We start from the raw sequence: 19860 nt of genomic DNA, 5'->3' as shown, positions 1-19860 counted from the left end.
ACTCTGATGGCGCGTTGAAACGGCGTTTGGCAGCATTGGCGGAACTCCGATACTAGACCAAGGCTCTGGGGGGGGTAGATCGTGTTTCTCTCACCTCTGTACCACGACTGAGGAATATTTTGAAGGTGGGCGTGGTATACATACATTCAGCAACCGGAACAGAATGGATTGATCAGACATAGCCAACATGAAAACCCTTGGGCCGCTGTAGCCGGAAAGGGGAAGCCCCTATTGCCGCATTGTGTGTCACCAATGTGTGCCTCTTACTGCATCTTTAGTCAGGAAGCGTCGTTTAGTCATCCATGCCCCCTCCTTAGTGTCCCTCAGTGATGGCTGTGGTCGTTCGCGAAAAACCCCACCATTGTGTCATCGAAACTGTCGGCTTCCGTTCCGCATGTTGCCAATGGATTGAATACCTGGGCATGGCGCAACGAAATACAAAAGGTCCTTCCTCTTCCCTCTACCCATTCGGTTGCTCCAACTCAGTCGGTCCATGTCCAGCGTCCTTGCACGGGCTCGACTGCAGCTAGTCCATCTGACCACGAAATCGAAACCGCAAGCAACGCCTTCGCAGTCGGAATCCACCATGTCATCGGTACGGAGCAGCTCTCTTTTTGCAACCTCTATCCTCGTTCTTCTTGTGTCCATTGTCGCGGTTTACTATCTCGAACTGGGGCTGAACATAGACTTTCTGTCACAGGGCAAAGGAAGCATTACCGACTGGGTGAAGCCGGGCGACAGCTCGGGCGAGTTCAAGAGACAAGTTTCTTCCTTTCGGAATTGGATCTCGAACGATCCGAATGCTGAATTTCCTGCGGAGAAAGGAAGATACCATTTATATGTCAGCTATGCATGTCCTTGGGGTATGTGGGAACCCTAGTTTGAACGTGAAAGAGAATGGCATTGTTGACAAGGGACGAAACAGCACATCGAACACTCATCGTGAGGAAACTGAAGGGTTTGGAAGACATCATCCCTTTCACCAGCGTGCATTGGCATATGGCCGAGAAAGGTATGTCCTCTTCCGCGGGATATTATGGTATCTTCACACGCAGTTACCTGACCACATTGTCAAGGCTGGCGCTTCGCAACCCCCGACGAAAACGTCCCCGGCGAAAATGTCACTCCCGACCCTCTACACCCTGACAACACCCACCTTCGCGATCTGTACTTTGCTGCAAACCCGAATTATGAGGGTCGCTTCACTGTTCCCACCCTCTGGGACAAAAAGAAACAAACGATCGTGAACAACGAGTCCTCCGAGATCATCCGCATGTTCTACACTGCGTTCGACGACATCCTACCTGAAAAATACAAAAACGTCGTGCTTTACCCGGATGATCTGAAAGACAAGATCGAGGAGGTGAACAAATGGACCTACGACGACATCAACAACGGCGTCTACAAGTCCGGCTTTGCGACCACCCAAGAAGCCTACGAACGCAACGTCCTCCAACTGTTCAAATCGCTCGACCGCACCGAATCCATCCTCGCCGAATCCTCCTCCCAAGGGCCCTACTACTTCGGCTCTCAACTTACAGAGGCCGATGTGCGGCTATATACCACGATTGTCCGCTTCGATCCGGTCTACGTGCAGCATTTCAAGTGCAATATCAAGGACATCCGAAGCGGATACCCGAATATCCATCGATGGTTGAGGCACTTGTATTGGAATATCCCGGCGTTTGGGGAGACGACGCAGTTCGAACATATCAAGAAGCATTATACCAAAAGCCACAAGCAGATTAATCCGTTTGGAATCACCCCGGTCGGGCCCGTGCCGGATATTTTGAAGGAAGAGGACGAGGTTGGTGCTGTGAAGAAGTAGACCGGGCTGACTGAGTGGGACGAGCTGAAAAAGCAAGCACAGAGCGCGAGATGGTAACGTCCATTGAACGTAGCTATCTTTATGGACGGGGTCGCTGGAAAGATCAAATGTTTGACAGCCCGAGCAACTCCTTTATCGATTTAATAGTTAAACGCCGGTTCGCATTCGCGACTCTGAACAGCCTCCTGCTCGCAAGAGTCTTCTTGGCTCGAAATATTTGCACTATTCCCAGCAATGTCGTTGAATCTTGACCGACTCCAGGAATGGTCCCCCTCTTACATGGCCTGTTTTCCGACGAGCCCTTCCGACAGTGGGACACATGACACAATTTCTATGCATTTCCCGCCCACCCGTTTATTCCCCCGCCAGGTTGCCCGTATACTCCATCCATCTCTATCTCAACTCCCCAATGCAGCCTCGACCCCATCGGCAATGACGCCAGGATTACTACTATTCCGACCATCGATTTTGCGCTTCCAATTCTCTACCTCGACGACGGCGCTGACGACGACCTGTTCAAAGAGCTCCTTGTCCAGCCCCTGTCTCCAGGTCTCGATCTTCCCGCTGCGCAGCTTGCCGTACAGGACGACGGTGCAGACCACCGCGCCCGTGCGGTCCGTGCACTTGAGATCGGCCTGTTTTTCATCCCCCCGGGTGACGGTCCAGAACAGCCTGCCGAGGCTGGTGGTCGTCGCGGCAGCGCCTGTGCCTCCTGCTGAGCCCCCGGTGGGTTCGAAGCTGTTCTTGTACGTGATTTGGCGGCTCGTAGCCGAGAAGGTCAGGTCGATTTTGCCGGACCAGGTGTGCCAGTTTACCGTGGCCACTTGGGAGCCGGAAGTGGTGGCGATGAGGGTGATGTCCAAGCCCGAGGAGTAGATCAGCGGCCGGTTGTAGGTAACTATATTTGTCGGGGTGGTGGAACCCAGGGGCGTCAGCGAGCGGATATGTTTTTGAGGGGTGGGCTGGAAAAGGAGTATGTAGGGTCTGCCTAGTTGTTGTTGAGGAGGAGGAGGTAGCTGTTGAGCCGACGGGGGAGCATATTGATACTCTTGAGCTAGGGAAGGGAGGCCTTCCGGAGGAGGGTATTGTGGTGGAGGATAGTGTGGTTGACCAGTCGGATAATCTTGAGACGGATACCGCTGCGACTGTAGTGGCAATTGATGATATGGACTTGGTGCTCGAGGCTTGCTGGTCTGCTTCCTCCTTGACTGGGCGGATAGAGCTGCGGTTGCGGAGCGTATTGACCGGGCAGATATGGCGAAGCCTGGCCGTACGGATATTGTTGCGGCATTGTTGGTGCCCCTTCTCTTGACTCTTCTCTTCACTTCTCCCCTGGCTTGTTCCACCCTTTTCCTTTTTCTCTTTCCCCGAAGAACATGCGTCTTTTAACTCACGAATCTCAGGCCCACGTGTAGTCCGACAAACCAAGGAGGGAAGAAAGCGCGTTGTCTCGTCTCTGGTAAATAAGAGAGAGGGCGCAGCGTTAAACGACAGGCCTGCTTACTTACAGAGGTAGCTTTTGTACGGGTATATCCAATAGCAAACCCACTCTTAACTTACCGTTCCAGAAACCACTTACATACAGGTTGCAGCTACTGCAGCTGTCGATAGAGGCCTCGGCCACTCTTCTATTTCATACCCAAACCCAGTGCAGGCGAGAAATTACCAGATCTGGTAAATGCAATAGTATTAGTAGAGGATGAAGGGGCGCGCCGGGGGAGGCCCAATGTCCCTGTACAGGAATATTGGCATATACTGATATGCGGGTACTCGGTTCTGAACTCGTTCTCAATTGCTCACAATAGCAAGAGGGATTAATCTACTCAGTACATAACACAATACAAAACATGGCGCACTAATTTTTTTTTTCAAAACTCAGGGGGTCAGGCTAGTGAGGCTGTCAATTAAAGGAGCGAAGCCTTGCTAAAAGCAGCGGGGGCTTCTCCCTTGCACAGAACGACGCACACCCAGCGGAAGACTTGGGCCTCCAAGGCATCGACGCGGTCTTCATCAAGAAAGCAATCATCACCCTTCCCATCTACTTTGACAATGAGTCTTCTATTTTGCAATCTTAATTCTTCCCACTTACAGAGCACATTGGTCTCGTCAGGGGTTTCCGGCCACCAGGATGAGCTGTAGCTGTTACAAAGTAACACAGTATATAAAGCCCGAGACCGAGTCTTCCACAATCGGCTCGACACTGAAAGCTACTTTATATGCGGTGAAGGTTTCGCCTATTGAGGTTCACTGTAAGGTGCCTAGTAGCTTGCCATCACAACTTGCTCTCCCCTCCCTTACAAACATCGCCATGATGAACCGATCATCGATCTGCCATCAATCATCAATCATCAATCATTGCCTTTCCTCGTAATGTAACAAATTGCGTCCGGCACAAGCCTTCAAGTCCAACCCACACCTAACCGTTGCGATTTTCTCAATTCTTGCAATGGTGAGCACCATCCAATTTTCGCCCTTCTTCACGATCGGATCACACTTGATGTTTTCCAGAAGTGTGTCATCTTGGCCACCGTCGTATCCTGAAGCATTTGGGATGCAAAACTGCCTCCCTCAGTTGGAAAAAGTTGGAAAAAGTTGAAAGGGTCTTTTTTTCCCGGGCGATCGGAAGCCGCTCTAGTGCGCGAAGGTTTCTGAACTGAATTAGAAGGTGAAGGGAGTTCCGGGTCAGGTGTTGTCGTGAGACCATGATTTCCACTCCAGGGAGGAGCGCTGTAGGGTTCTTTGCGAGGCCTTGAAGGTCTACCTTGTTGATTCCCTTGTACATGCCATGACCAGCGAGCTGGCTTTGCGACGGCTCAGGTTTGTGACATCGCTGGGTGTCACAGGGAATGGATAGAGATATGCTGAAGCCCAATTCTCCGTCCCTCCTCCCCCTTCCACGGAGGGAATCAACAAGAAATCCCAACGCTTGCGTCTCGCTAGATCGTTGTTTCCGGAGCAAAGAATATATTGCTTTTAATCTCTCCGCCTTCTTCCATATTAATAGGCCGCTACCGTTAAGAGCCATTCATTCCGGCCACCGATTCTCCTGTTTCTCCCCGAGCCTTATCATACCATATATGATCGCTTGTTGGTCGTATGCTTTTGTCCGTCACTGTCTCCACTTGATAGGTTGATTGATTAGTTAGTTTTCTCCTTGCATTTGTATTTGCAAATGCGGGATGTTCATACCAACCAATCATCGACAACCCCGGGTATACATATCTGAGGGAATATGGCTATGATACAGGGGCTCTTCCACTATTCAGGAAAACATGCTCCAACCACAAGGTCCGAATGCTACGGGGTTCTGAGGCAGTGCCTCATGGATTGCTCTAGCTTCAAAGCCATACATGCTTAGGACTAACAGATTGATAGCTCTTTCTTAGTTGCATGGGTGGCGGTGCATGGTCGTTCTTCGCTGGTGGCGTAGTTAGGGGGTAATTTCGTTGTGTCTAACCAGACGGCTACCTGTTCGCGTCTCCGGCAGTGGAGTGGTGGTTTGTAATGGCTCCTTGAACAGTCTCGTCTGCGTTGTGCCTTTCGATTCTCTTCTTGTTGGCCGCCCTGTCAGCGAGATATGTAGGGTCTGATTTCGCTTTTGCCTGGCAAAGTGCCCACTGGGGAGCATAGTTTGTATGTTCCTCTTTGGCGGTCGTAGGAAACTCTAGAGCTGAGATGTGCAACCCCACTTTCATCATATTGGTAATCTTGGTTATCTCAGCGACCGTCGGCAATGTCGACGTGAGAGGTACTAAATCTGGGAGACCCGCCTTCGCCAACTGTTGTCCTTTCGCTGAATGTGGCAACATCATGTCTTTTTCTTTGGCTACCTCTTCTAGGGAAGGCAGACGACCATGTTCGATTGTAAAACAGATCATGGTGACAGCCGTCTGCATTCTCTCCAAGAGGCCTTTGCCAATGACGGGCTTATACCGGATACAAAGATCTCCAATAAGCAATGTGTCGAGCATGTCCCAGCATTCTTGGTTGAGAAAAGCGCTCACAACATATGAATCCACAACAACCTCGTTCGCTTTGTCACTGCTTGCTCTCCTGGGGACTAAGAGGAGGCCCTTCGCCTCCGCATAAGGTACGTCATCCGAACAGTTTAGATGGGGCATGCCGTTGAAGGCAAATAATTCCCAAGACGATCCCAACTCGGGCACTCTCTCAGTCCCGTAGAAATACGGTTCTCTCCTCATGGCGATACACAGGGGAAGATTGCCTTTTCGGGCGATTTCCATTCTCCGGAGAGCGTACCATACATGGGCCAGCTCATGCACAAGAGTGATGGCGAGACTGACTAACATCAGGTCCTTGACATCATCTTCGAATGTGTCATAGTGGAGGTGGGTGAAGAATGTCGCGAATTTTGAATTCAGCTAGACAGCAGTGGTTGCCATTTGTCGTTCGCAATTCTTTGGATATACCCCGAAATAAGTTGATGCATATACGTCTGTACGGCTATCCGGGTGGTAACCAGTGAAGAACTGGACATTGTGGAGGTCGTCCATCATATCTGGGAACGTCCGAGATCGGTGCTTCAATTTCTGGAGATAGTCATACACGATCTTCCCGTCCTCACAAAGATCTTTTCCTATGTCCCCAAATAAAAGGATGTTGAAGAATTCAGACGTGTACTTGCAAAACCGTGTTGCTAGCACAAGTGCGGACCGGATTCGGTCATAGAATAAGTCTGAAATAGTCAATTTAGGATCAAGCCAGGCATCGACGGGTCGATCGAGGCCCCTAATTATGTCTAGTCGGCTGAAGTTGCACCTGCTGAAGGTTTTGTAAATCTTGCCACCTGGATCTGGGGTCGAAGGCGCGTGGCATATGTTCTCATGTCTCGCAGAAAAGGCCTGTTGCCATGATTTTAGATCTGGGTCTGGGAAGAGATCTCGGTCAGAAAATGAATCCGCGTCTGTAACAGTTGCTGGACTCATGGAGTTGGGGTCTTCCAGCTACTTTTCCCAAGGATCAAAGGCTCTGGTGAAAGTCTGGTTGATGTTGTTGGTTTGCCGAAAGGCTGTCCGTACAGTCACGAGTCCCAGGGTGACAGCATCAAATGCCGGACATTGCAGAAGCCGTGAAGAAAACAGATTTCGAGCGCCACAGGTGTCCGAAGGATATAAGGAGAGACGTTTTCTCCGATATTGCAAAGATCGGGAGTTGAGTCAAACGTCGTAACGCCGTTTATACCGTTTATTTAATGAGTGACTGCGCGAGGTAATCGAAGGTGACAGACGGATTTCTGTCGGGGGGCTGGTTTTGTGCGAGAGGTGAAATTCGAGCATGGTGAATATACATATATATGCGGTCGCGGAATGAACCAGGAATAAAGGCAGTATGGTGTTCCAGTGACCTTCCACGAGGACGACTGGGTATTTCGTATTCCATGTAGAGCACCATGTCGTGATTGGGTACCCAGGACATTCGAAGGTCTATCAATACCTGACTTTTGAGATCTTCCAGATTGACCCACTCGACGCCACACAGCCGACATTTCGGAGGGAGTGACCGAGGGAGATCCTGGAGTCGGCAGCCGGTCGGCTGCGGGGGTGCCCGCGCACTCAGCAAAGAGTCTTGATCTTAATTTTCTTTTCAGCACCAAGAGAAGTCAAAGTGCAACTCCAAGTTCTCCCAAGTTTCTTCCCCATCGTCAGTCAGGAATGGTCCTTTGCCAGAACGACAGCAAGCCATCCTGTCCTCAGAGGCTGCCAGGTCGCGCCTTTCTTCAAAGGGTGATCTCAACAACATGACGGGACGCTATGGTATCAAAAGATGAGAAATCAGTGTCGACCCCCTCCAGAGAGAGGGGAACGATGACCCTCTAGTTTCGCTGAAGAGGAATCATGCTTGACATGGTGAATGTGCCTCGTATCGTTGGGGAAAAAAAAAGTCGAAACGGTGCGCAGAGAATTCACTTCGACAGTCGCAACACTGAAACGAGAAGTAAAGAGCCGAGTTTTCTCTCTACGGGAAAACGGCAGTGTCTGACAGACGATTCGTTGCGGTCAAATCGTTCGCAAGATGGTCATTTTCGCACCCAGGCCGAGCGGTTGCAAGGAGGTAATAATGGTGTGATCGAACATGAAGACAGCACAAAGAGCTGTCCCGGACATATATAAAACAAGGGACGTAAGATCTCCGATTTCCCTTGAACAATCCAACTTTGACTCCGCACTGCGAGCATGGCTTTGTCTGACCAACGTCCCGAGACGGCCTTAAACTGCGCGTTAACAGGGTGCCCATCTCTTCTTCGACGGCTGATGCCATCACGTTAAGCTTGCCCGCTGCTGTCGCTAGACTTCTTGATGGCAGCTTCCTCGTCGTCCCCGGGTGGAGCGGTTTCGGTTTCAGCTTTGTCGCCTTTCCGGGATGCGGGTTTCGCTCTGATATCTTTCCATTCAACGCCAAAAGCAAGCACAAACGCCACGATGGCCGATGCTAGCGAAGCATACTATTCAGTCACATGTTAGCTGATGCCTTGTTTGCATAGACAATGTTGTTGATTTATGGTGCAATATATGTAACCTACAAAGACATTCGTGATTGCTTTGTTGTATGCCCAGAGTACAGGCCCTAGCTTCTCTGGGAATGAGCTCAATGTCGTCTTCCGAGCATGGCCTGATCCGGCATTCAATAATTGCTGCACTTGCTCGTTATTAAGACCCGCACGCTGCTTGAGTGACTTCACAAGCTGGTTCTGAAATATCGCCAGGGCAATGCTCTGAAACACAGAAGCTCCGAAGTACTGGAAGAACGCCACGGTCGAAATGCCGACAGGAATCTGTTGGGGTTTTGTAGCCAGGGAGGCTTGGACTGCGAGGAGTGGTCCTTGCATAGCAACTCCGCTCATGCCTTGGAAGACTAGGTATGTGATCCATTTTGCGTGGGGCGTTGAAGTGGTGAGGGTAGTGTAGAGCCCTGCCGCAATCGCCATGAAGCCGACACCGACGAATAACCAAGGGTTATAGTAGCCAGTACGATTGACTGAATGGCAAAATCAGCTCTAATGGCCGAAATCAGATCTCAACGTTCGGTAGATTGACTTACTGATTAATCCTGAAATGGTAGCAGCGATAATCTGAGTGCAGACCACCGGGAGAGTCATGACGCCGCTATGGAGTGGACTGACTCCCTTGATCACCTGGAACCATTCAGGCATGTAGTAAATGTTGATAATATAAGCGCCAAACATGAAGGTGCTAAAGAGACAACTCAGCAAAATCGAACGGTGGAAGACGATCGAGAACGGGATCATGGCATCGTCGCCTTTGTGATACTCCCACATGAGGAAGACCGTCGCAGATCCAGCGAAGCCGCACAGCAGCCCTATCACCGTGGCCGACGTCCAAGGCCACTGGTGGCCACCCCATTGTAGTGCCAGAAGAATCATGACGATGGTCGGGATGAAAATTGCGCACCCAACGATGTCAATTTGCAGGATCTTCTGCCCCAGGGGTGTTTTGTCGGAAGCTCGTATCGGTGGGTGGAATAACAAGGCCAACGCGGCTAGTGTTACCACCCCCACGGGAAGATTGATGTAGAAGCACCATCTCCACGATACCTTTGTCGTCAAGGCCCCTCCAATGATTGGACCGGTGATTGTTGCGACTCCGAACAGAGAAGAGAGGGCGGCAGTATAGAGGGCACGTTTGGAGAGCGGGGTCACAATCGCGAGGATGGACAAACTGCCAGAGAATATCCCTGCTGCCCCAGTCCCAGCAACAGCTCGGCCAAGGATGAACATATTAGAGGTGACGGCTGCACCACAGAGCAGTGAGCCTAGAAGGAAGACGCCGACAAAGACGAAGAAGGTCCATTTGAGGGAAAACGTTGCATACAGCTTTCCTGACAGAGGCTGCAGGGAGCACAGGCACAGAGGGTAAGCTGCTCCATACCAGCCGATGTCCGTGGTAGCGTTGAATTGCACTGTGATTGCCGGGATAGCCTGAGCCGCAAGTTAGCTGTGAGGAGAGATATATATTGGCGGAGTGTGGGACGCACTGTAGAAATGACTGCGATGTCCAGAGCAAACAAGTAGATGGCAAGACCAAGACCACCGAGAACAAGGTAAAGTCTTGAGCCAGTCAGATGGTGAGCAGTCTCCGAGTACTTGCTGATCGAATCCTGGCTTTTCGAGATGGTGCCAACGTTCTCAGTGATTGAAACTGACATAGTGGTGTCTCCCTCTACTCTTTCAGGCGGGACCATGTCGTTGCCTGAGCCGCTGCCCACTTGCTCGTCAAGTCCTAGAAGAATAGCAGCCACGAGGGCAAGATCGAAAGGGGATCCTAATAGACAAAGGAGGCTTTGTTGCCATTTTCAAGGAAGCAGAAATGAAAGGTCGAGGTCAAGATATAGGAGGGTTGAGGCTCCCCTGACCGCAGCCCTCTCGAGCATTGCACAGGCAACAATCTCGGGCACAAGCGGCGATAAGACAGACCGGAGAAGAAGTGGACGCCATCTCCTTTTCAGACATCGATATGACTGGAACAAAGTAGGTGTCGCAGAATTGAGGAGTCGAAGGACAAGGCGGACAAAGGAAGACGAGGTGAAGTACGGAGGACGGAGTACCTCGTATGAAAGAAATGTGATACGAGAGAAAGGAGACGGCAACGGACAAAAGGTGGCCCGGTCGTGTATGTCGTTTGATTGGTTAGGCCATGATTAGAGGCTGCACGTGATGCTGCACGTGAGAGGACATTCCGCCTCGAACGGAGATATTCAACTCCTTTCCCGTTCCCTCTGTTGCCAAATGCATTTCCCTCGACATTTCTGTCACCGTTCGCCCCTGTACCACCAGTGACTCCAGACCGGAGCGGCAATGAACGGGGTCGGCAATTCTGGAGCAAGACGGAAGGCCTGTGTTCGATGCGTCAAGGCCAAAGCGAAATGTTCCTTCAGTGGCGGGCAAGGTGTCTGTGACCGTTGTCGCAGGCTGAGACGGGATTGTATGCTCGAAGAAGCTCCCCGACGCCAGAAAGAGAAGCAATCGACGTATGAATGCCCGCAAAGAAACCGACCCCGATCTCCTTCCCTTTTCATCTTACGCACGGGGGGCTAGGTCTGGTCTAACCGAGCAATAGGAGAATCAAAGCACTCGAAGAAAAGGTCAACGATCTTCTGACATTGCTCACTCCTGACAAGAATGTTCTTGGAGATACGAATGTTACAACCATAACTACTACGTCAGCCCCACTGGAACAAGTCAACAGTGACAATGTCTCGTTCGCCTCGGCCACGAAGGCGCACAGCACCAAGACCTCTGCACCATCAACCGCTGAAGAGAACCGACAATTCGATGTGATCGATAGGGGTGTGCTGACAATGGCAACGGCCGATACCCTCTTGAAGAATTATCAACAAGTTCACTCGCAGTTCTTTCCGTTCGTGATAGTTGCTCCAGAGATCGATGCTGCTACTTTGCGGAGAGATGCCCCTGTTCTTTTCCTGGCTATCACGACGGCATGTCTCGAAGAAGACCATACGGTTCAAAGACGGCTTGGTGTCGAGCTGAAGAGGATGCTCTGCGAGCGAATCCTGATCAGAAACGAGAGGAACATCGAACTCTTACAAGCGCTGCTTGTTCACCTAAGCTGGATCCATTACCATTTCCATCCCATGAACAACAAGCAGTCATATATGCTTCTCCAAATGGCGATCGGCCTTGTCATGGACCTGGATCTTGACCGGTGCCCTGCGCATCGTGATCAGAGAGTGGGGAGTAATTTCTGCAAAATGAATCCAGAAGCGAAGTTGCCAACACAATGCCAGAGGACAACGGCTGAAACTCGCGCCCTTCTGGGTTGCTTTTACCTTTGTTCTTCGTAAGTACAACTCCTTGTATGGCCTTGACGAAGCCGGTCTCACCAAATCAAGCATGGCAATGACGCGCAAGGAACTCGTCATGAGGCATACCGAGTGGATCGAACACTGCTGTCATGTTCTTCAGGCCGCGCAGGAGACCGCCACGGACGCGTATGCAATAGCTTTCGTCAGCGCCAAACGCCTGACGCAACAGATTACCGAGAGATTCTCATACGGCGACCACACCTTCATCCGATTCCAGAGTGATGCTGTGATACAGATGTCCCTGAATGGTTTCAAGAAGGAAATTGCAGAGCTAGGAGCGAGCTCTTCATTCTCGTCCGCACAGGCAAATTGTGAGTGGACCGGATTTTTAAAGTGTCTCGCCTATTCCTACTCCCAGCACACATGAGAGGAAAGAGATTGCTAACGATGTGGGTACCGTTCAAAAAAGACGTGCTGATGGCTGAGTTGAGAGCTTTGCCAGTCGTAATGCACGAGGTCGCATTATATCGCGATCCGGCAATTGCATCGCAGTCGACGATTACCACCTCCCATCTCTGGGAGCTGTTGACCTCGACTCGATTCTTCTTGGACTATTTCCTGAGCGTACCGACAGACGCGCTGAGACATCTACCCGCCGCGTTCTTCAGCTTCTCCGCGTACGCGCTGATCATCCTGTCGACAATTGCGCGCCTTCCCTCAACAAGCGGATGGGACAGTTCGATGGCCAAACGCGAGGCGGACGTCCTGAACATCGCACAGCGTGTGAAAATCAAAGTCGGCGACGAGCTCACCCGGACGGGCCACAGCGTGAGCACAGAAGAGAAAGACGTCTGGGCATTCTTCGGACGAGGCATGGGCGGCTTGATGGCGTGGCACGAGAGGTGTGAGAAGGAGAGCGAAGGGACAGGAGCAGCAACAGGAGGTGGAGAGGGAGACTACGAGCTTCCAATCAGCCAGTCAGGTGTACCCTTGACGACAAGGTGTGCTGTGGCAGACATGATGACTCCGTTCAACGCATTGCGATTCCGCAAACCCGTCCATCCGAACACTGGTGGTGTTGCGACGAACGGGGCCCAAGGAGAGAATCCCAATGCTGCTTCAGGCGGAAGTGCATTCATCGGCGGCGGCGTGGGTGGTGGCGGCACTGGTGCCGCCGCTGATGCCCAGCCGACAGACATGGGGACCAGTTTCTGGGACGACGAGGTGTGGCAGTCCATTATAGATGAGTTTTCAATGTTCCCTACAACTGCCAGCTTCCCCACCGCACCAAGCGTGCAGCATCAGGTGGAAAGATTGCGTTGGTGAGCAAAGGGCTGCCCTACAACGGCAGACAAGATGCTGTACGGAGTGTCCCTGGGGTTAACTTCAAAGGTGCAATTCTGCACTACCTAGAAGGTTCTCTCGGTGTCTCGTCACCTGCTGAGCGGTTGTAGTGCATGAACAACTAAAGCTACAAAAGTGATTCGCAGTAGAGAATACCGGTCCATCACAGAGGAACGATCGCATAGTTCTTTTCACGGTCCAAGGCCTCAGCATCAGTATATCTCACCGCTTGTTCTCCAGTCACTTTCACTATATCATCTGTTGGCCCGCTCCTAGGATTTGCTAAGGCAAAATCAAGTACCTAGAAGGAGTTCGCAACCTCGATCGGGTTCAGCCTCACCTTGCACCCCAGCTCCCAGACACCCTAGTATGCCAGCACGACCAACAACACGCGCACCAGAGAAGATGCAACCGCACCAAAACATCCAGCCCAGTGGCGTCTGTATTCCTCGGTATTATACTGAGTTGCTGGCACGAAAACCCTGCTTGAATTTGAGTATGAACCCCATGGCTCATCTGCATCTGCCGACTCTGACGGTTGGATAAATCTTGTGCATTGAGGAAGGTCTGTGTGTTCACTCCAATCATAAGGTCGATATTGACCTCGTGGCTTGGCCCTAGTCTAATGTATGCGCTGGTAGAGCGTTGGAAGGGGATTCCATCGATGACTGCAAGCAGTTTGACGGTGGCCGCAAGGGCAGCAATGTTGAAATACTGCTACCAAAGGCCCAGGTGTGGTGTACATTGGCTATCGCCGCACCTTTCATTGCTCTTCTCCACCAGAATACAGCAATCCCCTTTGCCACTTCAATCGCAATGCAAACGCTAGCACCACTGTTGCATGTAGACAAGACGGTATTGGGAGCGATTTGCTTAGGCCACGAGGAGACGGGTGTGTCGTTGGATGCGACTAAAGTCATGGCCGCAACGACAGAAAGTACCGGCACCATCAGGAGACATCCGAAAACCAATCCATGGAAAGCGCTTCCAGAATCCTAGCAACCATTTCTCGGTGGGTATAAAACGTAGATCCTGGCCAGAGTCGTTGCCGCGGCTGCTCAGCGAAGGACTGACTTCGACAGCAGAGATTCCAATAGCGACTTCATTCTCGTTGTCGACTGGAGACATTGTAAAAGACCCGGTGCATCAGTAACCCAACACCGGATACAGATGACGCTATGCTATTTGAAAGAGAAGATACGTTGACCTGCCTAGGGAGTCTCCATGATTTGATATCCAAAGGACGAGGGCGACTCGGCCTCATCTCCTCCAGATTTGGGCCATTGACCCCTTTCCGATTCCTGACCGACAAGGCTTCATCGCAGCTGGCTGCTCAATGGGCACGATATCACCAATTAAAGACCACGGCAAACAGGCTCAGGCCAGACTGATTTAGAGGACTGCCAATCGCAATAGCAGTTGATGGGAAGGCGCTCGCTTTTCGCAACTGTAAATTGGCCACGTGTGGATCGCGTGGTCCAAATAGTCCGCCTTTGAAGACTCTGAGGGCTTGATGGTTTGCGATCGAAAGAGCAGACCCCGAGGTGTATCAGTATACGTTCCTGTGCAAAACGCAACAGGCATGCTGATTGAGTGAGGAGAGCAGAATTAATGAGGGAGTTCAGCCAGTGGCTTCATCCTTCAGCTGAGCCTCAGCTACACCAGCGCAATAGTTCTACATCCAGGGCCATTCAGAGTCGGCACTCGTGGCATTGGCTGGTGACTCTGAATAACAAGCGCCACCGTTCCTGCTTTCATTTCCATCAAAGTCACGGCCCATAGAGCGCTTCGGCGTCACCGGATGTCGCGTATCAAAATCCAGAAGGTAGCAATGAACATTTTGGTCGCAATTGACAACCCAACTCCAGAAATGCAACCCTGCAAACGATTGTCCAAAGGCGGTACTGGGACACCTTGCAGCGCTGACTCGTCCAGGACCTCTATCCCAAAAGAGAGCACACAGGGTTGGTCTCGTCCCATGTTTATCTGTCTTGACCATTGAACTCTACCAGATGCCGAACAATATCAAAAATCTCACCATTGTCCTCTCCTTCAACGCCCGCCCGCCCGGCAGGAGAATCGATTCTCCTCCTCAATTCATCATCCAACAATGCCCGTAACCTCGAAGCCAGAACACCAATCCTAGCCCACCCTCTCAACCTCAACCATCCATCGACTATAACCCCTCGTCCCGTTATATCGACCTCAATTGGTCCACCAAACAGCAACAGTCCATATGGGTTCAACGGCGTCAAATCTCGAATGAACGTCTTGCTCGTTTCCATCTTGGCAAAGTAACTCACAAAGTTTGCGTTGCCAGAGAAACCTTGAGCGTCGAAGAGAACACTGCTCGGGTGCACAAACACCCTCCCGTTTTCCTCGTTGAAATATTTGATCGTTTTGGCGTCTGGGTCCAGTTCCTTTGCACCGCTCATGGATGCGATGTATTTCTTGTCAGGCATCTGGATGCGTGCGATTTGAGGGTTTAGTGCCCCTGCGACTATGGCGCGCAGGAGCATGATGTTGCTTTTCTGTCGGTTGTGAAGGGATGAATCGCTGTTGTAACTGGCTGCTAACAGGCCGGTTTCAATGAGGGAATCGAGAAGCTGTCGTCGGGTTGAGTCAATGTCGCGGAGAATGTGCTGGGACAACCATTTCGACGAGCACCAATTCCGCACTTCCCCGTATCGCGAGGTCGCAGATATCTCTTTCCACTGTTCGCATGCTCTGTAGTCGGCAATAAGGTCACCGTCTGAGGCGGAGAAGGACAATCTCGCCTCTTTTGCCTCATCTCTCTTGTCACGCGACGAGATAAACGGGCTCTTCGTTGCCAAGATGGCAGCAATTGTCAGACAGGGTTCCACACAATCAAATAAGACACCGTAGATGAGAAGTTTCGCGCAACGGAGGTCAGCAGGAACCATCGCCAAGTACTTCCCGAGACCGGTCAAGCGATCGTTCTCCAAAGCACCCATACGCTCCAGGGTCTTCAGTGCGGTGGCGACAGCTCGGCTGTCAGGTGGAGATATGGTGCTTGCCAGAAATTCTTCCACGCTGCGCGCTGAACCAGTCGCTTTGACCGAAAGACACAACTGCTCCAACGGCGTTCTAACCATTTCTGGTGCGGGAACGTTCGCCATGTTGGCTTCGACATTCCTAGTGAAGAGCTTGTAGCATTTCCCCGCCCGGACTCTGCCTGCTCTACCACGGCGCTGTTTACAAGCAGCCTGGGAAGCCCAGACCTCTTCAAGACGCACGATATTTGTGGCAGGATCGTAGTGAGTCTCCTTGACTTTGCCGGTGTCGACCACGGCTACAATGTCTTCAATGGTGATTGATGTCTCTGCAACGTTCGTGGCGACAACCACTTTTCGTTTTCCCGCTGGCGGCTGTCTGAACACCAATCGTTGCTCAGCAGGCGTAAGTGAAGCATGAAGCGGTAGACTATATATATTCGGCATGGCGGCCAGAGTCCTAAGACAACGATCGATTTCCAGGGTGCCTGGCATAAAGATGAGAATACCCCCGTTTGACCCGTCCAGCTGCAGGTCAATCTTTTGCACAAGAGAAGCGATCAGCTGGTAGTTGATTCCAATTCCAAGGCTTTGGATTGCTTTGCCAATATGAGGTTCGTCGTCTGACTCCTGCGGTGATTCTCTTTTCCCGTTTCCCACGAGCCGCACGACTTCATCTAGGTAATAGTCCTGGACTGGGTATGTACGCCCTTCGATGTGGACTCTGCCAACTCGATCGCCACCAAAGTATTCAACGAAAGTGTCAGCATTGAGTGTGGCGCTCATCAGTACAATCTTCAATTGGGATAGTGAAGGTAAGGCCTCGCGCAACAAGGCCAGAAGAAAGTCTGTATCAAGGGAGCGCTCATGGACTTCATCAATAAAGACGTGGCTGACATCCGCCAGGGCCGATTTAATGCTGGGAGAGCTCTGGAGACGACGGAGGAGGACGCCCGTGGTTTGGAATGTGATTCTGGTTCTTGAGGAGACCTTTGACTCTCCCCTAATGATATACCCCACCTCCTGACCTTCTTTGTCGCACCGCTCCGCGCTAACACGCTCCGACAAGGAGAGAGCAGCGACTCTCCTGGGCTGTGTACAAATGAGATTGACGGAAGAGCCTCGCATGTTCTCGATAGCGTTGTCCAGTATGAATTGGATTGCTTGAGTGCTCTTTCCTGAGCCGGTTTCCCCTGTAATGAGAGTCACTTGCGAGTTCTCAACTACTCTAGCAATTTCCTCTTTTTTAGACCATGCAGGTAGAGTTTGCCGAGCTGCATTCATCGTCCGCTGTGTTTCTGAGCTCTGACGGGATTTCCAAGCCTCGAATATGGCCTGGTTAGATCGGTTCTCCTTAGCGTGTGTTCTTTCTGTCATTCTCATACGAGTCGAATTGTTCGTTGCTTCATTCTGGGTCTCCGCGAACGACTTTCTCATCGGGCTAGGAGCTATCTCCAAATCACTGAGCCTTCCAGGATCTTCGATGATGTTTGGCATCGAGCTCTCTAGCCATTCCAATAAGTTGAATACCATCGAGTCACCGAGCAGATGTTCTTGGGCATATCTGACCGCTCTTTTGGTTGCACTCAGGCGAATGTAACTCGGTATTTCAGGTGCTTCGATTGAGACGACGGGTGGCCTGTTTGGATAACCGGAGGTCGGGCAGCGAAAGTGAAACGTGCCTGAGACATTCGAACTGGGGTCAGCTTGAATAGAGCATCGGTCTGGACCTGATAGCTTGAACCTCTCGTCAAGGATGGCCTCTAAAGCCGTCATTTCCTCAGCCCAAACGTGCGTGTTGCTTTCCGCCTCCACAACTGACTCGACATTGAACGGCACAAGTCGTGACTGTAGAGCCTCTGCTGCGAGAGTTTCATTTCCCTCGTTGTCGCGTAGGGCTTGAAGACATAGCTCGCTCGGATATCCTCCTTGGCTCAGTCGCTTTACTTTGGCATCCGTTGCAAGGTCGCTGGTAACGAGAGTGATTCCTGCATTGTAACCAGGAGGAAAACTCCACGTGGGTAGACAATCTTCGGGAACGTGGATGAGAAGCCACTCCAATGTTTCCTCCCGCGTGCCACAGTTTTCAAGAGCTTCTTGGATGTGAGAGGATTGAAAGCCAGATCGGGACAGATCAGACACAATAGAATCCCTATCCGTCTTGGAAATGTGAAGTCTGTTCTGGTTCCAGATGCTTCGGCACCTGATCATTGACTCAATCCGTGCCCGAGCCTCCGGTCCTAGCTCAAGCCGCGGTGCTCGATCCCACGCTTTCAACGTCCCATTATCAGATCCTGGTCCGATCAAACTTGATGATCCAGTTTTGGGAGGCTGTCTCGCTTCTTCCTCTTTTCGTTTCTCTCTGGCAGCCTTGATTTCTTGTCCCTTGGATTCTGCAGCGAAGGGGTCCGCATCATATTTCCATGCCCTACCATCTTTTACATCTTCTTCTTTCAGACGCTGGAACTCGCCTTTCCAGAGGTCACGATAGGTTGGAGGTAATGCCATCGCCAAGTTCTTCATGCTGGACACGCGAAAAAGAGCATAAGCTGCCGCGAAATGGCGGGCTTCAAGGGCTGTTGGCTGGTCTGCGAGATGGGCATGAGTTGCAGGAAGATGGAATGGAGGGAGTTTCGTAATAGACCCCGTCTTTGGATCTGTTCTTGACAACACAACCCACGACCGGTGAAGCTTTTCTCCACTGCTGCCTGAAGGGACTTGCCGACCCTGATACTCGGGCTTGTTCCATTTCTCTCGCTGGCAGTGCTCCGACAACAGGTTAACGGGCAATTTGCCGGTCCACGAAGCTCCTCCGATGATCTTTTTCACATCAGGTCGGGGTGGAGCTCCGTCAGAGTCTTTCTGATCCTGTTTCTTCTTTTCATTTTTCTGCTTAGTGAAAACTATATGATCACTGTCTGGAACTGCAGGTGTTGCTTTTTTGGAAGAGCTACTCTTGCCGGAGGCAGTGCCTTTCTTAGGTGCCATATGGATCGAATTCGCGAGGTGACAGCTTTACAAAGCGGCAGAAAGCAGCAGCTCAGGGCATGCGATATTTGCCAGCGACTGGCTTAGACAGCCCTTCCCGTCAGCACGATTCCAAGGACTTCAGCAATCGCGATGATTGTACAACGAAGCAGTATCACAGGCGGAGTGTCAGAGATCAGTGTCAGAAATCAGGTTTTGATATCGGGCACCTTGCCATGGTGGATTTTCATCTTCAGCCGCGATCCGGTGGAGGCCAATATTCAGAATGGGATCCTGTAGATCGAGTGAGAGCACGACTTTTGGCAAATGCTGTTGATGGCAAATGAGGCGAAAATTATGCCTCTTCTCGGAAGACCTGCCGAAAAAAACCCGCCAAGCGAAATCCTGACCAGGCTGTCATTCAGCCTTATCTGGTGGGAATCCCCTCGCCCCTTTTCGGCAGCCTCGTCCAGCATTGGACTGTCGAATTCCAGGCACATACTGTTGGCCCAAGAAACTCGTTGTACTTGCGTTTCCTCGAGGTAGTATCTGCATTATCTGCCCTAGAGCATGTGTCTTCCCTAGTGATTAATGACCCCACTCTATCACGCCGAGCAACGCGGCGGTTTCCCTCACAGTGTGGTCTCCGCCACATCGCTCTCCAAAGCAGAACACAAGCTTCGATGGTGATGCCCATGAGTCATTCCAATATTCCTACAGAAGACCGAGAGGAGGTCATCTTCAGCTTCCTTGTTTTTTTTTCTCCCGGTCACTCTGCCATGAATGCCGATTACTTTGTCATAAAATCGTGTGTTCTCGTCAATGATTCCCACCGAACACTGAGAAGCTCTAAAACTGGAGACAAGTGAATACTGACAACCGAGCCACAACATGCCTTCGATCTGA

At 51.3% G+C, this 19860-nt stretch overlaps 6 protein-coding genes across 6 annotated transcripts; 2 read left to right on the top strand and 4 right to left on the bottom strand.

Moving 5' to 3' along the window:
• Positions 1–493: 493 nt before the first annotated feature.
• Z519_01706 (uncharacterized protein) lies at positions 494–1828 on the top strand (the record flags this gene model as incomplete). The annotated part of the gene is made up of 3 exons (XM_016759463.1): positions 494–863; positions 926–1012; positions 1077–1828. The coding sequence occupies 3 exons, from the start codon at positions 494–496 to the stop codon at positions 1826–1828; spliced, it is 1209 nt and encodes a 402-aa protein (XP_016624791.1).
• Positions 1829–2226: 398 nt separating this feature from the next.
• Positions 2227–3119, bottom strand: Z519_01705 (uncharacterized protein; the record flags this gene model as incomplete). The annotated part of the gene is made up of 2 exons (XM_016759462.1): positions 2227–2973; positions 3000–3119. The coding sequence occupies 2 exons, from the start codon at positions 3117–3119 to the stop codon at positions 2227–2229; spliced, it is 867 nt and encodes a 288-aa protein (XP_016624790.1).
• A 2173-nt stretch (positions 3120–5292) lies between these two features.
• On the bottom strand, positions 5293–6774 carry Z519_01704 (uncharacterized protein; the record flags this gene model as incomplete). The annotated part of the gene is made up of 2 exons (XM_016759461.1): positions 5293–6210; positions 6259–6774. The coding sequence occupies 2 exons, from the start codon at positions 6772–6774 to the stop codon at positions 5293–5295; spliced, it is 1434 nt and encodes a 477-aa protein (XP_016624789.1).
• Positions 6775–8111: 1337 nt separating this feature from the next.
• Z519_01703 (uncharacterized protein) lies at positions 8112–10012 on the bottom strand (the record flags this gene model as incomplete). The annotated part of the gene is made up of 4 exons (XM_016759460.1): positions 8112–8291; positions 8370–8824; positions 8888–9785; positions 9842–10012. 4 exons carry the CDS (start codon positions 10010–10012, stop codon positions 8112–8114), a joined length of 1704 nt encoding a protein of 567 aa, XP_016624788.1.
• A 649-nt stretch (positions 10013–10661) lies between these two features.
• Positions 10662–12955, top strand: Z519_01702 (uncharacterized protein; the record flags this gene model as incomplete). Its single annotated transcript, XM_016759459.1, has 4 exons — positions 10662–10834; positions 10924–11664; positions 11717–12000; positions 12099–12955. The coding sequence occupies 4 exons, from the start codon at positions 10662–10664 to the stop codon at positions 12953–12955; spliced, it is 2055 nt and encodes a 684-aa protein (XP_016624787.1).
• A 2000-nt stretch (positions 12956–14955) lies between these two features.
• Positions 14956–18975, bottom strand: Z519_01701 (uncharacterized protein; the record flags this gene model as incomplete). Its single annotated transcript, XM_016759458.1, has 1 exon — positions 14956–18975. The coding sequence occupies one exon, from the start codon at positions 18973–18975 to the stop codon at positions 14956–14958; it is 4020 nt and encodes a 1339-aa protein (XP_016624786.1).
• Positions 18976–19860: the final 885 nt, after the last annotated feature.

Source organism: Cladophialophora bantiana (assembly GCF_000835475.1).
Source record: "Cladophialophora bantiana CBS 173.52 unplaced genomic scaffold supercont1.2, whole genome shotgun sequence".
Taxonomy (NCBI): Eukaryota; Fungi; Ascomycota; class Eurotiomycetes; order Chaetothyriales; family Herpotrichiellaceae; genus Cladophialophora; species Cladophialophora bantiana.
Note: the sequence above shows the minus strand (reverse complement) of the source record. Positions and strands in the feature narration are given on the sequence as shown.